The 13112-nt window shown below is 37.1% G+C and overlaps 1 protein-coding gene across 1 annotated transcript in view; it reads left to right on the forward strand.

Moving 5' to 3' along the window:
- The window catches only part of HECW2 (HECT, C2 and WW domain containing E3 ubiquitin protein ligase 2), a 364266-nt gene extending 351642 nt beyond the window's left edge, over positions 1–12624 (forward strand). Inside the window, exon 29 of the mRNA XM_072812656.1 lies at positions 6058–12624. Coding sequence (XP_072668757.1) covers positions 6058–6169 — 112 coding nt within the window. The 3' untranslated portion in view covers positions 6170–12624. The remainder of the gene's footprint in view (positions 1–6057) is intronic.
- Positions 12625–13112: the final 488 nt, after the last annotated feature.

A 13112-nucleotide genomic window follows, 5' to 3' on the forward strand; every position in this document is an offset into this window, starting at 1 on the left:
ATGAATAAGTAAGTACACACAGAGAGAAATTCCCTAATCAATTAACTGATGGTGAAAATTTAGATGTAATTGTGATATTTCTGGCTCACTGGATTTGGCTAATTGACTTGACTATGCATAGGAAAGAAAAGAGGGTAAGCATGCGACTTCCTGGTTAACATTTAAAGAATACAAAAAGCACCAAGAGATTAAGTCAGACCAGATGTCTGGAGGGCTTTAAATTTTCTTTTTATTGGTGCCAGCATGCTTTCCCAAAGATGGGTTCAGACCTGCCCTCCTTGAGTGGTTCTGGCTGCAAAGATTAAAATGAGGTAAACTCATTATAGCCTTAGTGTAGTTGGCTTTGAAAGATTTGAAAAATGTCCTTTTATTGAGACTGAATAACTGGATGTGCTTTTGCTGCCAATATCAACATAGTCCAAGGGCCCTCCTGTTATTTTCTGCTAGAGTTTTCTTAGGACATGGAATGGGGTGGGAGAGGGGGTGTGAAAAGCCTCAGAGGATTGTGTTTTGTTTTGCTTTTTTTTTCCCCCTGTTCTTGGCTCATACTACAGGTTGATGGTAAATATTGGGCAACTTATTTAACCACACGATTCCTCAATTTCCTTACTAGCAATGCTGTCTTGTTTATAAGGAGTTTTGAAATTTTTGCAAGCATAAAAATGCTGTAGATAGCCAATGTAGATATCTTCTTTCTGAGCCGCTTGATGTCTCCAATAGTGGAGACCACCTGCATCGGACTCAACTTAGAGTGGTTGTTAAAATACAGATCCCAAGGCCCACCCTCAAATTTCTGAATTAGAATCTCAGGGGGTACAGTCAAAAATCTCCATTGTAAACAAGCTTCAAGGATGATTCTGATGCATCCAGTGTGTCCCTCAGAGTTTCTCTGATAAAACTGAATGGTTTGAGCTAAGCCTAAAAATCCCCCGGTATCTCCCAGGGTTTTCTGGACTGACCTAATCCGGACTGTTTTCCCCAGAGCCTACTGCATGTTGTGATTGAGTCATTCATTTAAAAAAATATTTGAAGCTTTATTTTGCTAATCCTTGTCCTCAAAATATATGTAATCTAGTAGGATTTTAGGGCTAGCAGTTCAGTTAGCGGTAGGATGAAACTAACACTCAGACTTCCAAAAAGAACTGAAAGAACAGAGCCAATGAGCATTATTAGTCTTCCTACTTTCGGTTTAATGTTGGACTTCCCCTAGGCTGGGGTCCTATTTTTGATTTGGCCACTGACTCAACTTTGACCTTGGGAAAACCACTTAATCTTTCTGCAGTTTCCCTCTCCACAATATATTCTTTCCCATCCTCATGAAACATTTTCTAGAGAGGCTCTTCAGTTTATTCAGAGGAAGAGGTCGATTACAGTAACTATAGGTTTTACAACTAGATATAACTTAGGAAGCAGTGATCATCTTAGATTATGGATCAGTAATGGTGATTGTGTCTTATGACTGAAGAGGATCAAAAACGGTAGTCCAGTCCTTCCCTGGGTGTTGAGATCTGAGTCTTTAGAGAAAAGAGTACTCAGGCATATGGATTTACTGGGTAAGATACTATAGTTTCTCCAAAGGTACAACACAAACTGCGGAGAGACATGCAGAGCTCCTGTTTCTCTGCTCAGAAGCCTGGGAGAATGACAGGACAGCTCCCAGCTGTGTCCACTACCTGTCCTTGCCTGGGTGGTTCTATTCTATTACATTCATCACATGTACCTCCTTTTCTTGGACTGTTCTACTATCTTGAGACCTCCAGTGATCTTCTGTTGTTGCATAACAAATTACCACCAACTTAGTAGCTTAAAACAACACACAGTTACATCGCTGTTTCTGTGGCTCAGGAGTCCACGCATGGCTTAAGCTGGGTCTTTTGCTTAGCATCTCACAAGGCTGAAATCAGGGTATCAGCTGGACTGATTCTCATCTGGAGAAAGTATTCTCATCTGGAGGCTCAACTGGTGAAGGACCTCCTTCCAAGGTCTTTCAGGATGTTGGCAGCGTTGTAGCTATAGAATCCACGGAAGGTTAAATTCAGCGACAGAGTGAGTCTCTGACCTCCCCGATACTTTTACAATGGTCTCACCTAATTAAGTCAGGCCAATTCAGGATACTCACCCTTTTAATTTAACTTAAAATCCACAGATAAGCTTTAATTACTTCTGAAATATACGTTCACCTTTGCCATACTCCATGGGTTATGAGGCAGTCACAGGTCCCCCTCACACTCAAAAGATGGGGGGTTATACAAGGCATGGGTCATCTTAGATAATGGGTCATCATAGAATTTTGCCTACCACAAAACCACCATGAATTAAAATCATGCAACTAAGTACGTACAAGGACTTGATTGAGGGCTTGAAACATTGAATGACTTCTCCTTCCCATGTATGTGACCATCTTGTTCATTCTGAATTAGTTAAAACCAGCCTTCAGTTAAGGGAAAGTATTTGGTTGTCAAGAGGGAAGGAACAGGCTTAACGAGGGTGTGATTGGTAAATTGCACCTACAGTCCTGTCCTAAGCAACTAAAACATTAATTAGGGATTATTGCTTATCTAGAGAATGGGTCATCCTGAATTATCTTTATTTCCCAGTTCACCCAATATGGCTCAGTTCATGAAAATAAGTTCACTCGTATCTATTCAAAATTACGCCAAGTTACTCTTTTAAGAATTGTCCCCAAAATTGACCTACAACACTACCATGAAAAGCATAGACAAGAAAACCTCTAACTGTAAGCAATAGCAATCACCTTTTCTTTTTCTTTTTTCTTTTTTTAAGATCTTATTTATTTATTCATGAGAGACGTAGAGAGAGACACAGGCAGAGGGAGAGGCAGGTTCCTCGAGGGCAGCCCAATGCAGGAGTCTATCCTGGGACTCCAGGATCATGACCTGAGCCAAAGACAGACGCTAAACCACTGAGCCACCCAGGCATCCCAGCAGTCACCTTTTCAACACATTTCTTGTCAACACACTGAAGACAGAATGACAATGTATCAGATTAATTTTGCTCTATAAACAAAATGCATAACTAAATAAAAAAGTGAAGAGGCTGAAATCAGTAGGAGATAATGCAAGAGTTGATCTCTATGTATACAAATCAATAAGAAATCTTGAAGCTCGAAATGACAAATGGACTTCACACTCCTAGGACGGCAATAATAATAATACTAAAGTATCGATGAGGATGTAGACAAATTGGAATCCTTATGCACTGCTCATAGGAATGTAGAATGTCATGGCTACTATGGAAAACAGTATGGCAGCTTCTTAAAAGGTTTACATTAGAATTGCTATATTATCCAGCATTTCCACCTCTGGGAGTATACACAAAGGAACCGAAAGCAGGGATTTAAGCGGCTATTTGTGCACCAATGTACAGAAGAGATTTTTCATAGTAGCCAAAAGATGGACGCAACCCAGGTTCATCGATGGATGAATGGATTAACAAGATGTGGTGTGTACCTACAGAGGAATATTATTCAACCTTAAAAAGAAAGAAAGTTCTGCCCCATGTTATAACACGGACCTGGCAAACATTATGCTAGGTAAAATAAGCTAGTCACTAAGGACAAATATTGTATGATTCCACATACATAAGGTACCTACTGTAGTCAAATTCATAGAAAATAGAATTGTGGCTGCAGGGATGGGAGAGGATGGGAGTTAGTGTTCAATGGGTACAGAGTTTCAGTTTGGAAAGATTTACATGTTTCAGAGATGGCCGGTAGTGATGGCTGCAAAACGCTGTCAGTGTACATACTGCTACAGAACTGTGCGCTTAAAAATGGCTAATATCAATTTTATGTGATGTATATTTTATCACAATGAAAAAAAAACTTGCAAAGATAAACAGGCCAAGGAGATGAACACAGAGATCACAAAATAGGAAATGTTACAAGCAAGCTGACTTGAGGAAAGATGCTCAGCTATGTTGGTAACCAAAGAATTGAAAAATTTTAAATATCATTTAAAGGAGTATCATTGTTTAATAGGATAATGAGTATTATGTATCCAGCACACAAAGTCTGGCGAATAATTATATTCAAAACATATTTTACTTGTCTGCTTCTTCCTGTTTCCATAGAACAGGGATAAAGTCTTCATTTTATAATTCTGTACTGTATTTAATCATTCTATACTTCATTTAAAAATTCCATACTGAAGATGGATTTTAAATCATTCCTAGGGCTGTCTTCTAGTATGCCAGTTCAAGTTGTAAAAAAGTTAAACCTCTTTCTTGAGGCTTCCAAGTTGATGTTCCAGTGCAAGGAAGATATAACAAGAATTATATTAAATGCAATTCTGAAATAATTTATTCTGTTAAAAATGTGCTTGGCTGGGACACCTGGGGGGCTCAGCCATTGAACGTCTGCCTTGGGCCCAGGACATGACCCCGGGGTCCCTGATCGAGTCCCAGGTCAGGTTCCCCCCAAAGAGCCTGCTTCTCCCTCTGCCTATGTCTGCCTCTCTTTCTGTGTCTCTCATGAGTAAATAAATAAATAATCTTTAAAAGAAATGTAGTTGGCTGCAAAGACTAATTAGTTGACATATCCTAGCATTCGTAATGACAAGAGTCACAGACTCTGAGCCAGTACTATCTGTGTCCTAAAACTGATATTCTTATAATTGAGCCCCTTTGCATTCCTGGCGTAATAAGGCATGTGGCTACACACCTGCTTTATTATGTCTTTGTTTTTTCATTATTTCCATGAGTCATGATTGTCGTTTTAATGGTAATGAAATGTTGCTAATAACACATCTCTTATTAATAGGTCAAAGAGTGTGAGCCAGGCATTATATTAAGCATGATTTTAAAAAAATGCTTTTATTATTTGATTTAATCATTGTATCCTGAGAAAAATGATATGATTCTCATTTTATAGGTGAGAAAATAGAGTCTCAGAGAGTTTTAATAACTTCAAATCACACAGCTTGTTGGTAGAGCTATAATTCACAGCCAGGTCTGTCCAACTCCAAACTTCTGATCTTTCCATTGCACTGTACTGCACGTAGGAATATAATTATACTTACTTCCTAAGTGTTAGAGTGATTTATAAGAATGAAAATTTAAACATGTGACTTTGTGAAAATAGCCCATCAATAATTTTAGCTCCTAAAATTCCACATTAATCCAGGAGCATTTTTTTTTTAAGTCAAAGTTGTTAGCTTTCACAAACAAGCTGTTGTACATTCAGAATAAAATGCTTCCTATTCCATGTCAAAAGTGCAGATTTGTTTCTTGATAAGATGTACTATTTTGGAGACTGTCTATTTCTTATTGTGATTCAGGTGCAAATAACAGGAAAGCATATTTTTTTTCCTATCTTGGCAAAGGGGAGCTATTTCTAAAAAAGAATACTTAATGTAATGATTTAAATGGCCATGATTTTGTGCTGTGAGTTAGGAGAAAACAGATTATAGCACAGGACTGAAAGAAGTAACAATGGTCTACTGACCTCGACAGGAAAATCCAGCCAGGGAATTTCCCTGAGATTCTAAGCCAGGAGGTAGGTCTTCAGAGATACTCAGTGCTCTTTCCTGCGTGACAAAACGCAAAAAAAGATATAAAACTGTAGATTTTCTGGGACATCGACACAAATGCGATCTCTGAAAATGAATTACTTTGCAAAAACTTCTATTCATGTCTACGTAACGTGTTGAATCACTAAATTGTACACCTGAAACTAATATTACACTGTATGTTAGCTAACTGGAATTCAAATAAAAACTTTACAAAGAATCTAACATCAAAAGACATGCAAAAAAACCAGGCTTGTCTTTCCAATTCTTAGACAACTAAACAAATAGTAATGTGTATGTAACGTGGATTTTAAATGGTGGTGAAAACATAAAGAAAATATTTTTTAAATCTCCTATTTCTCTTTAGAAATTCAAACATTTTCAAAGTTTCTCTGAAAAAAGTGTGAAAATTGGCAACAAGCCAATCTGAATATGAAGGACAAACATGAACACACACACACACACACACACACCAATCTCCTTGTCACGCAAAGTGTTCTAATCTATGTACTGCTGCTTCTGTTTACAGAGCTCACACTTGTTTTAACCGTCTGGATCTCCCCCCATACCCATCCTTCTCCATGCTTTATGAAAAACTCTTGACAGCAGTTGAAGAGACCAGCACCTTTGGACTTGAGTGACCTGAAAAAGCGATGTCGGGCTCTGTACGGACAGGCAATTTTGGAAGCTGTGCTCTAGAAGAATGGCTGAACATTGGAAGTTTCAAGAGTTTGCTTCCAGTAGAGTAAAGCTGAATGCTCTGATTTTCCAGGAACACATGCTCCGTCACATTTGGGGACCGGATGGATAGTGGTGATGAGTCCTCTTGGAAGGATTTGGGTGAGCTTGATGCCCAGGGAACAACCCAACAGTCTTTCAATCAACAGTTGTTGACTGCCAAACTTTTTTCCATTTGTGTTATGTTCCAAGACAAAGATGAACCTGTACACGATCAGCTTCATTGTAACTTTTAGGGACTCAGGAGAATCTTGAAACTTACCATTGAACGTGGATCAAGCCAAACTGGCAGCACTTGGCCCAATCTCCAAATTAGCGCAAGTTAAATAATATAATAAAAACAAATGTATTTCCTGAAAGTACATTCATTTAAGCCCTAAGTTATAGCAGAATATTCATTTTCTTGCTTATGAGTGCCTGCATGGTGTGCACCATAGGTTTCAGCTTTCATGGGACACAAGTGAAAATGAAACCAAGTCAACATGAGGTAACTTTAAAGATTTGCAATAAGGTGGTCTGTGACAATGTATATGCAAAGTGGTATGTGTGTAATTATGGCTGAAGACAAACTGTTATACAATGAATAACTAATGACAGATTTTATGCTTTATAATGCATGAGAACAATTTAAAAATAACTAGCAATTAATCACAGCATATCAGGAAAAATACACAGTGAGTTCTGTTTATTTTTCATAGGTTCATTATATTTCTGTTCCTTAAGATGTATATAAGAACCTACCTGTCATACTGTATGTATCACCTGTTCCATTTTCATGTTCCATGCTTACTCGGGCATCATGCTAGTATGTATCCTTTTACAGCACTCTCAAGGGAACAAAAGGGCCTTTTATTTTTATAAAGGTACAAAAAAAAAAATTCCCCGAAATATTTTGCACTGAATGTACCAAAGTTGAAGGGACATTACAACGTGACTAATGGCAACTCCATCACTTGACAAGTATAATAGGAAATAGCTTCTAAATCCGACTTCCTTCACAGTGCCATGTCTACCACTACAAGGACTGTGCATCTAAGTAATAATTTTTTAAGACTCACTATATGTGATAGTATGATATGCATTTATTTAAAATGCATTAGACTTTTTCCATCCATCAAATACTTTACAGGATGGCATTTAATACAGATATTTCGTATTTCCCCCACTGCTTTTTATTTGTACAGCATCATTAAACACTAAGCTCATTTAGAGAGCCATCAGCGACACCCAAGAGATCAGCTCTCTTTAGTAATAAGAATTCCATTTTTCCCTCATCAGTAAAGACATCACAAATTGAAACTCTCAGTACTATATTTCTAAGCCTGCATTTTCACTGATGCATAATTTTCTTATCAATATTAAGAAACAATTTTTCTATGGTATCTCAGCAACTGCATGCTATCACTGATGTGATTTCTGCTTAGTTTTATCAGAGGTTGTTCATTTTTATTGCTTCTGGGGTTACTCCACATCGTTGTTTATTTCTTGACTTATGGCCATAACTAATCTGAGTGAGTTCTCTAATAGGTTGACGTTAAATCATGGATAATAAAAGCATTGGATTAAGATTTGGTTTGCCAGCCTGTGGTTTTACAGGCGTTGCCCAAACACCTCTTTGAGAATTATAAGTAGCCATGGAATTCCTATTATGGGATGTTGGCAATCTTGTATTTTATAGGGTCACATGCATGGTTTTCACAGGTGGTTTATAAGAACTAATTGCTCTCCTGTTGGTTAAGCTATGTTTACTATTGAGACCCTCAAGAGAAATACCACTCATGTTGCATTCCTGAATTAAAGGCAGGTACTATAGCATGGGGAAATGTTCCCGCCAAAAGGTTACAGAAATCTGGAGATTAAAAAAAGATTAACTGTGTACTATAATTGGACCAGAAAAAAAGGAAGAGAAAAAAGTTTTAATTGGAAATGTTAGCTTGTACTTACTGATCATGAATATAAGTATATATTTAATTTTGCAAACTATTTTTACTTGTTTGTATTTTTTTCATTATAAGGAAAAATAGTATAACATACTTTAAAAAAAAAAACCCTCATCTTCACTTGTATAGGTTCGGAGCTGGCATTCTCTAAGCAGCTGGTATAAAAGGTTACATTTCTTTCAAAAACAGACCATGTTAGCTTTCATTTTGGTTTGTGACACTTTGTTATCATACTCCACATTATTACGCAAAAGAGGTTTGAAATAAAATGCATCTCTTTAATTATTTCTAACAAATATATTTCTTGTTAAAGCATCTAACTTCTTCCCAAATAACAGTATAATCATCTACTGTTGCTGTTGTTCTCAAAATTGGGGATTATCAAAGATGCACTTAGCATATCAGAATACCATGATAACGGATCTATTATTCTTAATTAGTCCAATAATAACTGAAAATATTAAATAACATTTCCACATATTAAATTAGACTTTAATATCCTCTACAAATAGAAATACCCATAAATATTTTCTGGACTCCGAGCCTAGATGACTTGGCTGTGTGGTCTCATTTTCTTTAAGAAATTCGTGAGTGATGCTTGTTCTCTGCTGTCTTCTATAAAAGACAGCCATGCTGCCTTGTGTATGTATGCGGAACGTGTGTTAGTTGAAGCAAGAGGCACCCTATTGGCCTCCACTCTGTGCCAGCCACTGTGTTTGATGATGGAGCCACAAGGTTCAAACTCTGTCCTTAAGAAGCTCACAGTCTAGAGTAGACACCAAGGTTTTTAAGAAGTATTTTTAATGAAATTTGGTATGTTCTACAATCAAGGAATGAGGAGAGAACAGCTTATTCCATCTGGGAAATCCACTGAAGGTTTCATACATGGGAGATACTCTGGCTAAAAATAAAAATCACATAAATGCCCTTTCTGTTAGTAACTAATGGCACGTAATAGTGTGTCAACACTGGTCAGGTGGGGAAGCCCAGGGTGCACTTAAACACGAGACTTAAAAGGGTGCAGACAGGGAGCTGAGCCATGACGGAGCATTTGGCTCCCCTCAAATTATCAAAGAAATGCCAATATTAAATCTGGTAGTTTCCTTTCATCTGCACTGCAATGTACCTTCAGTTTTCAGTGGGAAAAAAAAAATCCCCAGTCCTTGGGCCCTACCCACTTTTGTGGTCAAGACATTTATGATATGCACAAAAGAATGAACGGATCTTGGTTAAAGAAGTGTGGTCACAATTTTCCAGCATATGTTGTGCTTGTAATTTAGCAGACATTCCGTAATCAATGAGGGAAGATTTGTTTCACCTGGATTAACGATCAGACGGGCTGACATGTTCAAAATGCTTGACAGTAATGGTGGAATGTGTGTGTGTGGCACTTTAGAGTTTCAAAGTGCTATCAGGTGTGTCATCTTACCTCTTCTGCTGCTCACAGGCTTTTGAGGGGTAGAAGGTGCCAATCCCTGCTGGGCTGAGGCTGATTTTCGTGGATGGCTTATAAGACCCGCTTCAGCACTTTCTGGTTACAATTCTAGGTTTCCTTACAAGAAATGGGGAGACTGATGTTTCTACAAACATATTCCACTACCACTGAATTTTGCAAGATGCTTCATCTGCCCAAGTTCTCATGTCTACAAACAAATACTCTTAACATGTGTCATCTTCTGAAAAGCCCAAGGAACAAATTAGTATATTCTTGGAAAAACTCATAGACTTAATATTTGCATTTTGCTACCAGTTATAGGAAACTTGAAATGATACATAATTTGATGGGTTTTGGTGGATTTCTATAGTACAGTGTTTTAATTTTCTCAAATATTATTTAGAAGTAATTTAATGGAGAAGAAAAAGCACTTTTACCAGAAACCTAATTTTATTTTTTAATTCTTAACAAGGATGGATCTAGAAGCTGGTTGCTAGGTTCCAGTGGTGTGGGTGAAGGAACCCCTGCAGGTTCTCTTTTCCTCTCTGTCCTCTTCACATTCACTCAATTTTTTTCTTTTTGCACAAATTGTGTTTATGACTTGACCACTTCTAACGGAAGTGAACATCTAATAATAAAGAGTCTGAAAGTCTTTCTAACTTAACCATATTGGAGAAGTCCCCAAGGCAGGTGAAATGATGATATACCATCTCTGTAACCCTGCACAGTAAAAACATGGAAAAGAAGAATGTGACTTAATCCCCTAACTGGGTCTGCGTCTCAGGCCCCTATTGTTCTCTCTTATCTGCTTTAGTTGATGCGTGGAAACACTCTAGGTCTTAGACACCTTACTTCCATAAAACTTGAATGTAAATTAATGAGCATGTCACTTTTAATCAGATTCTCATTTTGCAAAACCTGTTACTTTCCTAGTTTGATTGTGTTTTCCAGATAGATTTGTTTAACATAGAAGCAAAGGAATGCCAGCCAGAGACATTAAAGCTTTCTCAACTGTGGCTGAAGGCCAACAGCAGCCCACTAGAAGGGTGATACAAACAAAAAACAGAAAAGCCCAGCAATTGTGTTCCCCACCCCTGCCAGAATATAATGCAAATTATTGACCAGCTATCAAGATTCAGGAGTGGTTGCTGCATTCCAAGGAGCTGGCACAAAGGAAATACTGTGCATGTGTGTGTGTGTGTGTGTGTGTGTGTGTGTGTGTTTGCACGCACACTCCCCTTAATCACAGCAATCTGGGCCAGAAGGAATGCAGGGATGGTTAAGACAGGACCCTAGCAGAGGGAAAGTTAAAACAAGGGTTGGAAAGATCATCTGAAGGCTTCAATTTGGTTCCTGACTTAGGAGGAAAAAAAAAAAAAAAAGAATGTCTTGCTGTCTAGTGAGGGCACTGCTTGATAAACTGCCTGGTGGGAAATACCTTCATTGTATAACTTCAGTAGGTTGATAACATCTGATTGCACAAAAGAATTTAAAAGTATTAAAGCTAACCATAGCTGAATCAGGAAAATTTGACAATTTAGTTAAATTATGTTGTGGATTTTGTTTAACTTCAGAATTGCTGTTGCAATTATTGAACTTCCTATGTAAGTAAAAAAAAAAAGTCATAGCTTGGCATATTTATGATGCTTAATTTGTTTCTCAGCAGACATTCTTTGACACTAGCTTTTGGGACATTTTCACAGTTTCTAGTGGTTACTTAGATGTTCCCCATTAATACAAAAAGTGAAAACTTAAGAATTAGGTTGCTGAATTGCAAATGGAGATCTAATCAGTGTTTCCAATTTTTCAGGAAGCTAATCAGGATTGAAAACACATTTAGATTTAATCTGCTAGGCAGTTTATTTGGCTTTCATGATGGCACAGTTCAGCAGCATCGGCAGTCCCTAGTTGTAGGGGTTCTGGGGAAAACAAGGAAATTAAATTTATATATGTGATTTTTACGTTTAGTGGCCTTGGGCAGGTGATATCTTTCTAATTTTCTTGTAGAATATTACAACCCTGAGGAGTGTTGGTAGGTATGTTGTGTGATTCAAACTGAATCAGCTGTTACTGATGCAGATAAGGAACCATCAGTAAACTTCTGGTTACTACACCTTCTGTAAAAAAGGATGGATAATGTTCAACAAATACCTTGGAAGGATTAACCAGGAAACACACAGAACTGAATGTTCTTTTAGGACCCTGATGCTCTAAAAGCTGTTATTACAACCTATTTTTCTTGATATGATATCGTAAGTAAAATTTGAAGCTGTTAATATATTGGAAAGTGCATAAGATTACATGTTTTTATAATAGGGATGCAGGCATTCCAAAAGAAATAAAAATACATGCATCTCTTTTGCCTCTTACTGGAAGTATTACTCTAATTTTATAATAATGCTTACTTTTTAATATTAAGGCTCTGTAAAAAAAACATATTTATTTCTAAAATTTCAGTAGAGCACAGGTGACGTATTTTTTTAAGCCTTTCCATTTCTTTTCACCAACTTCACCCATGTGTCTACTATACCATGTATTACACTCAAGAGCTATGTTTTTATTTTGTTGAGTTGATTTAAGCTTCATATTCAATCAATGTGACTTTTAGTAGAGAATAATAATGGGAGATATTTAGTATTGGCATTAAGACCATACAGCTCTCATTTTACCTTATATTTAAATTTCATCTATCTTTTTCCAAAGCAAATAATGCAGATTGTTGACATCCTAGAGCTGGTTTGTGGGTGGTATTAAATGGAGCCTGGGACTCTGAAATGTAGACTAGATGTTTGTTTTCTGGAAAGTTTATATTCTTATCCTCACCTGAACCCCTGACTTTTGTGTTGTATTTTTTTATGCCTTGAGGGAAAGATATTTTAATGTGTACAATTTGTTTTATTTTCATACTGATCTCTATTTTTGTTTAAAACCATGTTGCATCATGAAATCACTTAATCCAAAATAAATCTTCTTTAAAAAAATAGATTATTACTTCTCTGTGATACATTTGGGAAAGAAAAAACTCAAGAGGAAAGAGAACAAAGTAGGGATAAAGGTCTCATGGGATTCACATGCAGCTTTGTGGACACAGAAGTTCTCTTTTCATGATATTTATAATTAAGAATCCATGTTATTTATCCCTCAGAGAATATTTTAGTATTTGATAGCCCATCAAATAAGGTTGAAGAAATGAATTAACACAAATCATAATGGGCTGAGACTCTTTGTTAATCCATCTTGGTTGCTCATCAAATAAGGTTGAAGAAATGAATTAACACAAATCATAATGGGCTGAGACTCTTTGTTAATCCATCTTGGTTGAATGCTTGTTGCATAAACATAAGCATACCACCGCTACCACTACCACCCACAGCAATATAATCCAGGCATTACATATTCACAAGCCTACAGAGGCCAACTAGTTATGGTATGAGTGAAACTGCCTGGATGTAAGCAACAGAGAGGAGTGGT

The sequence above is a fragment of the Canis lupus genome, chromosome 36 (genome assembly GCF_048164855.1).
Source record: "Canis lupus baileyi chromosome 36, mCanLup2.hap1, whole genome shotgun sequence".
NCBI classification, from domain to species: domain Eukaryota; kingdom Metazoa; phylum Chordata; class Mammalia; order Carnivora; family Canidae; genus Canis; species Canis lupus.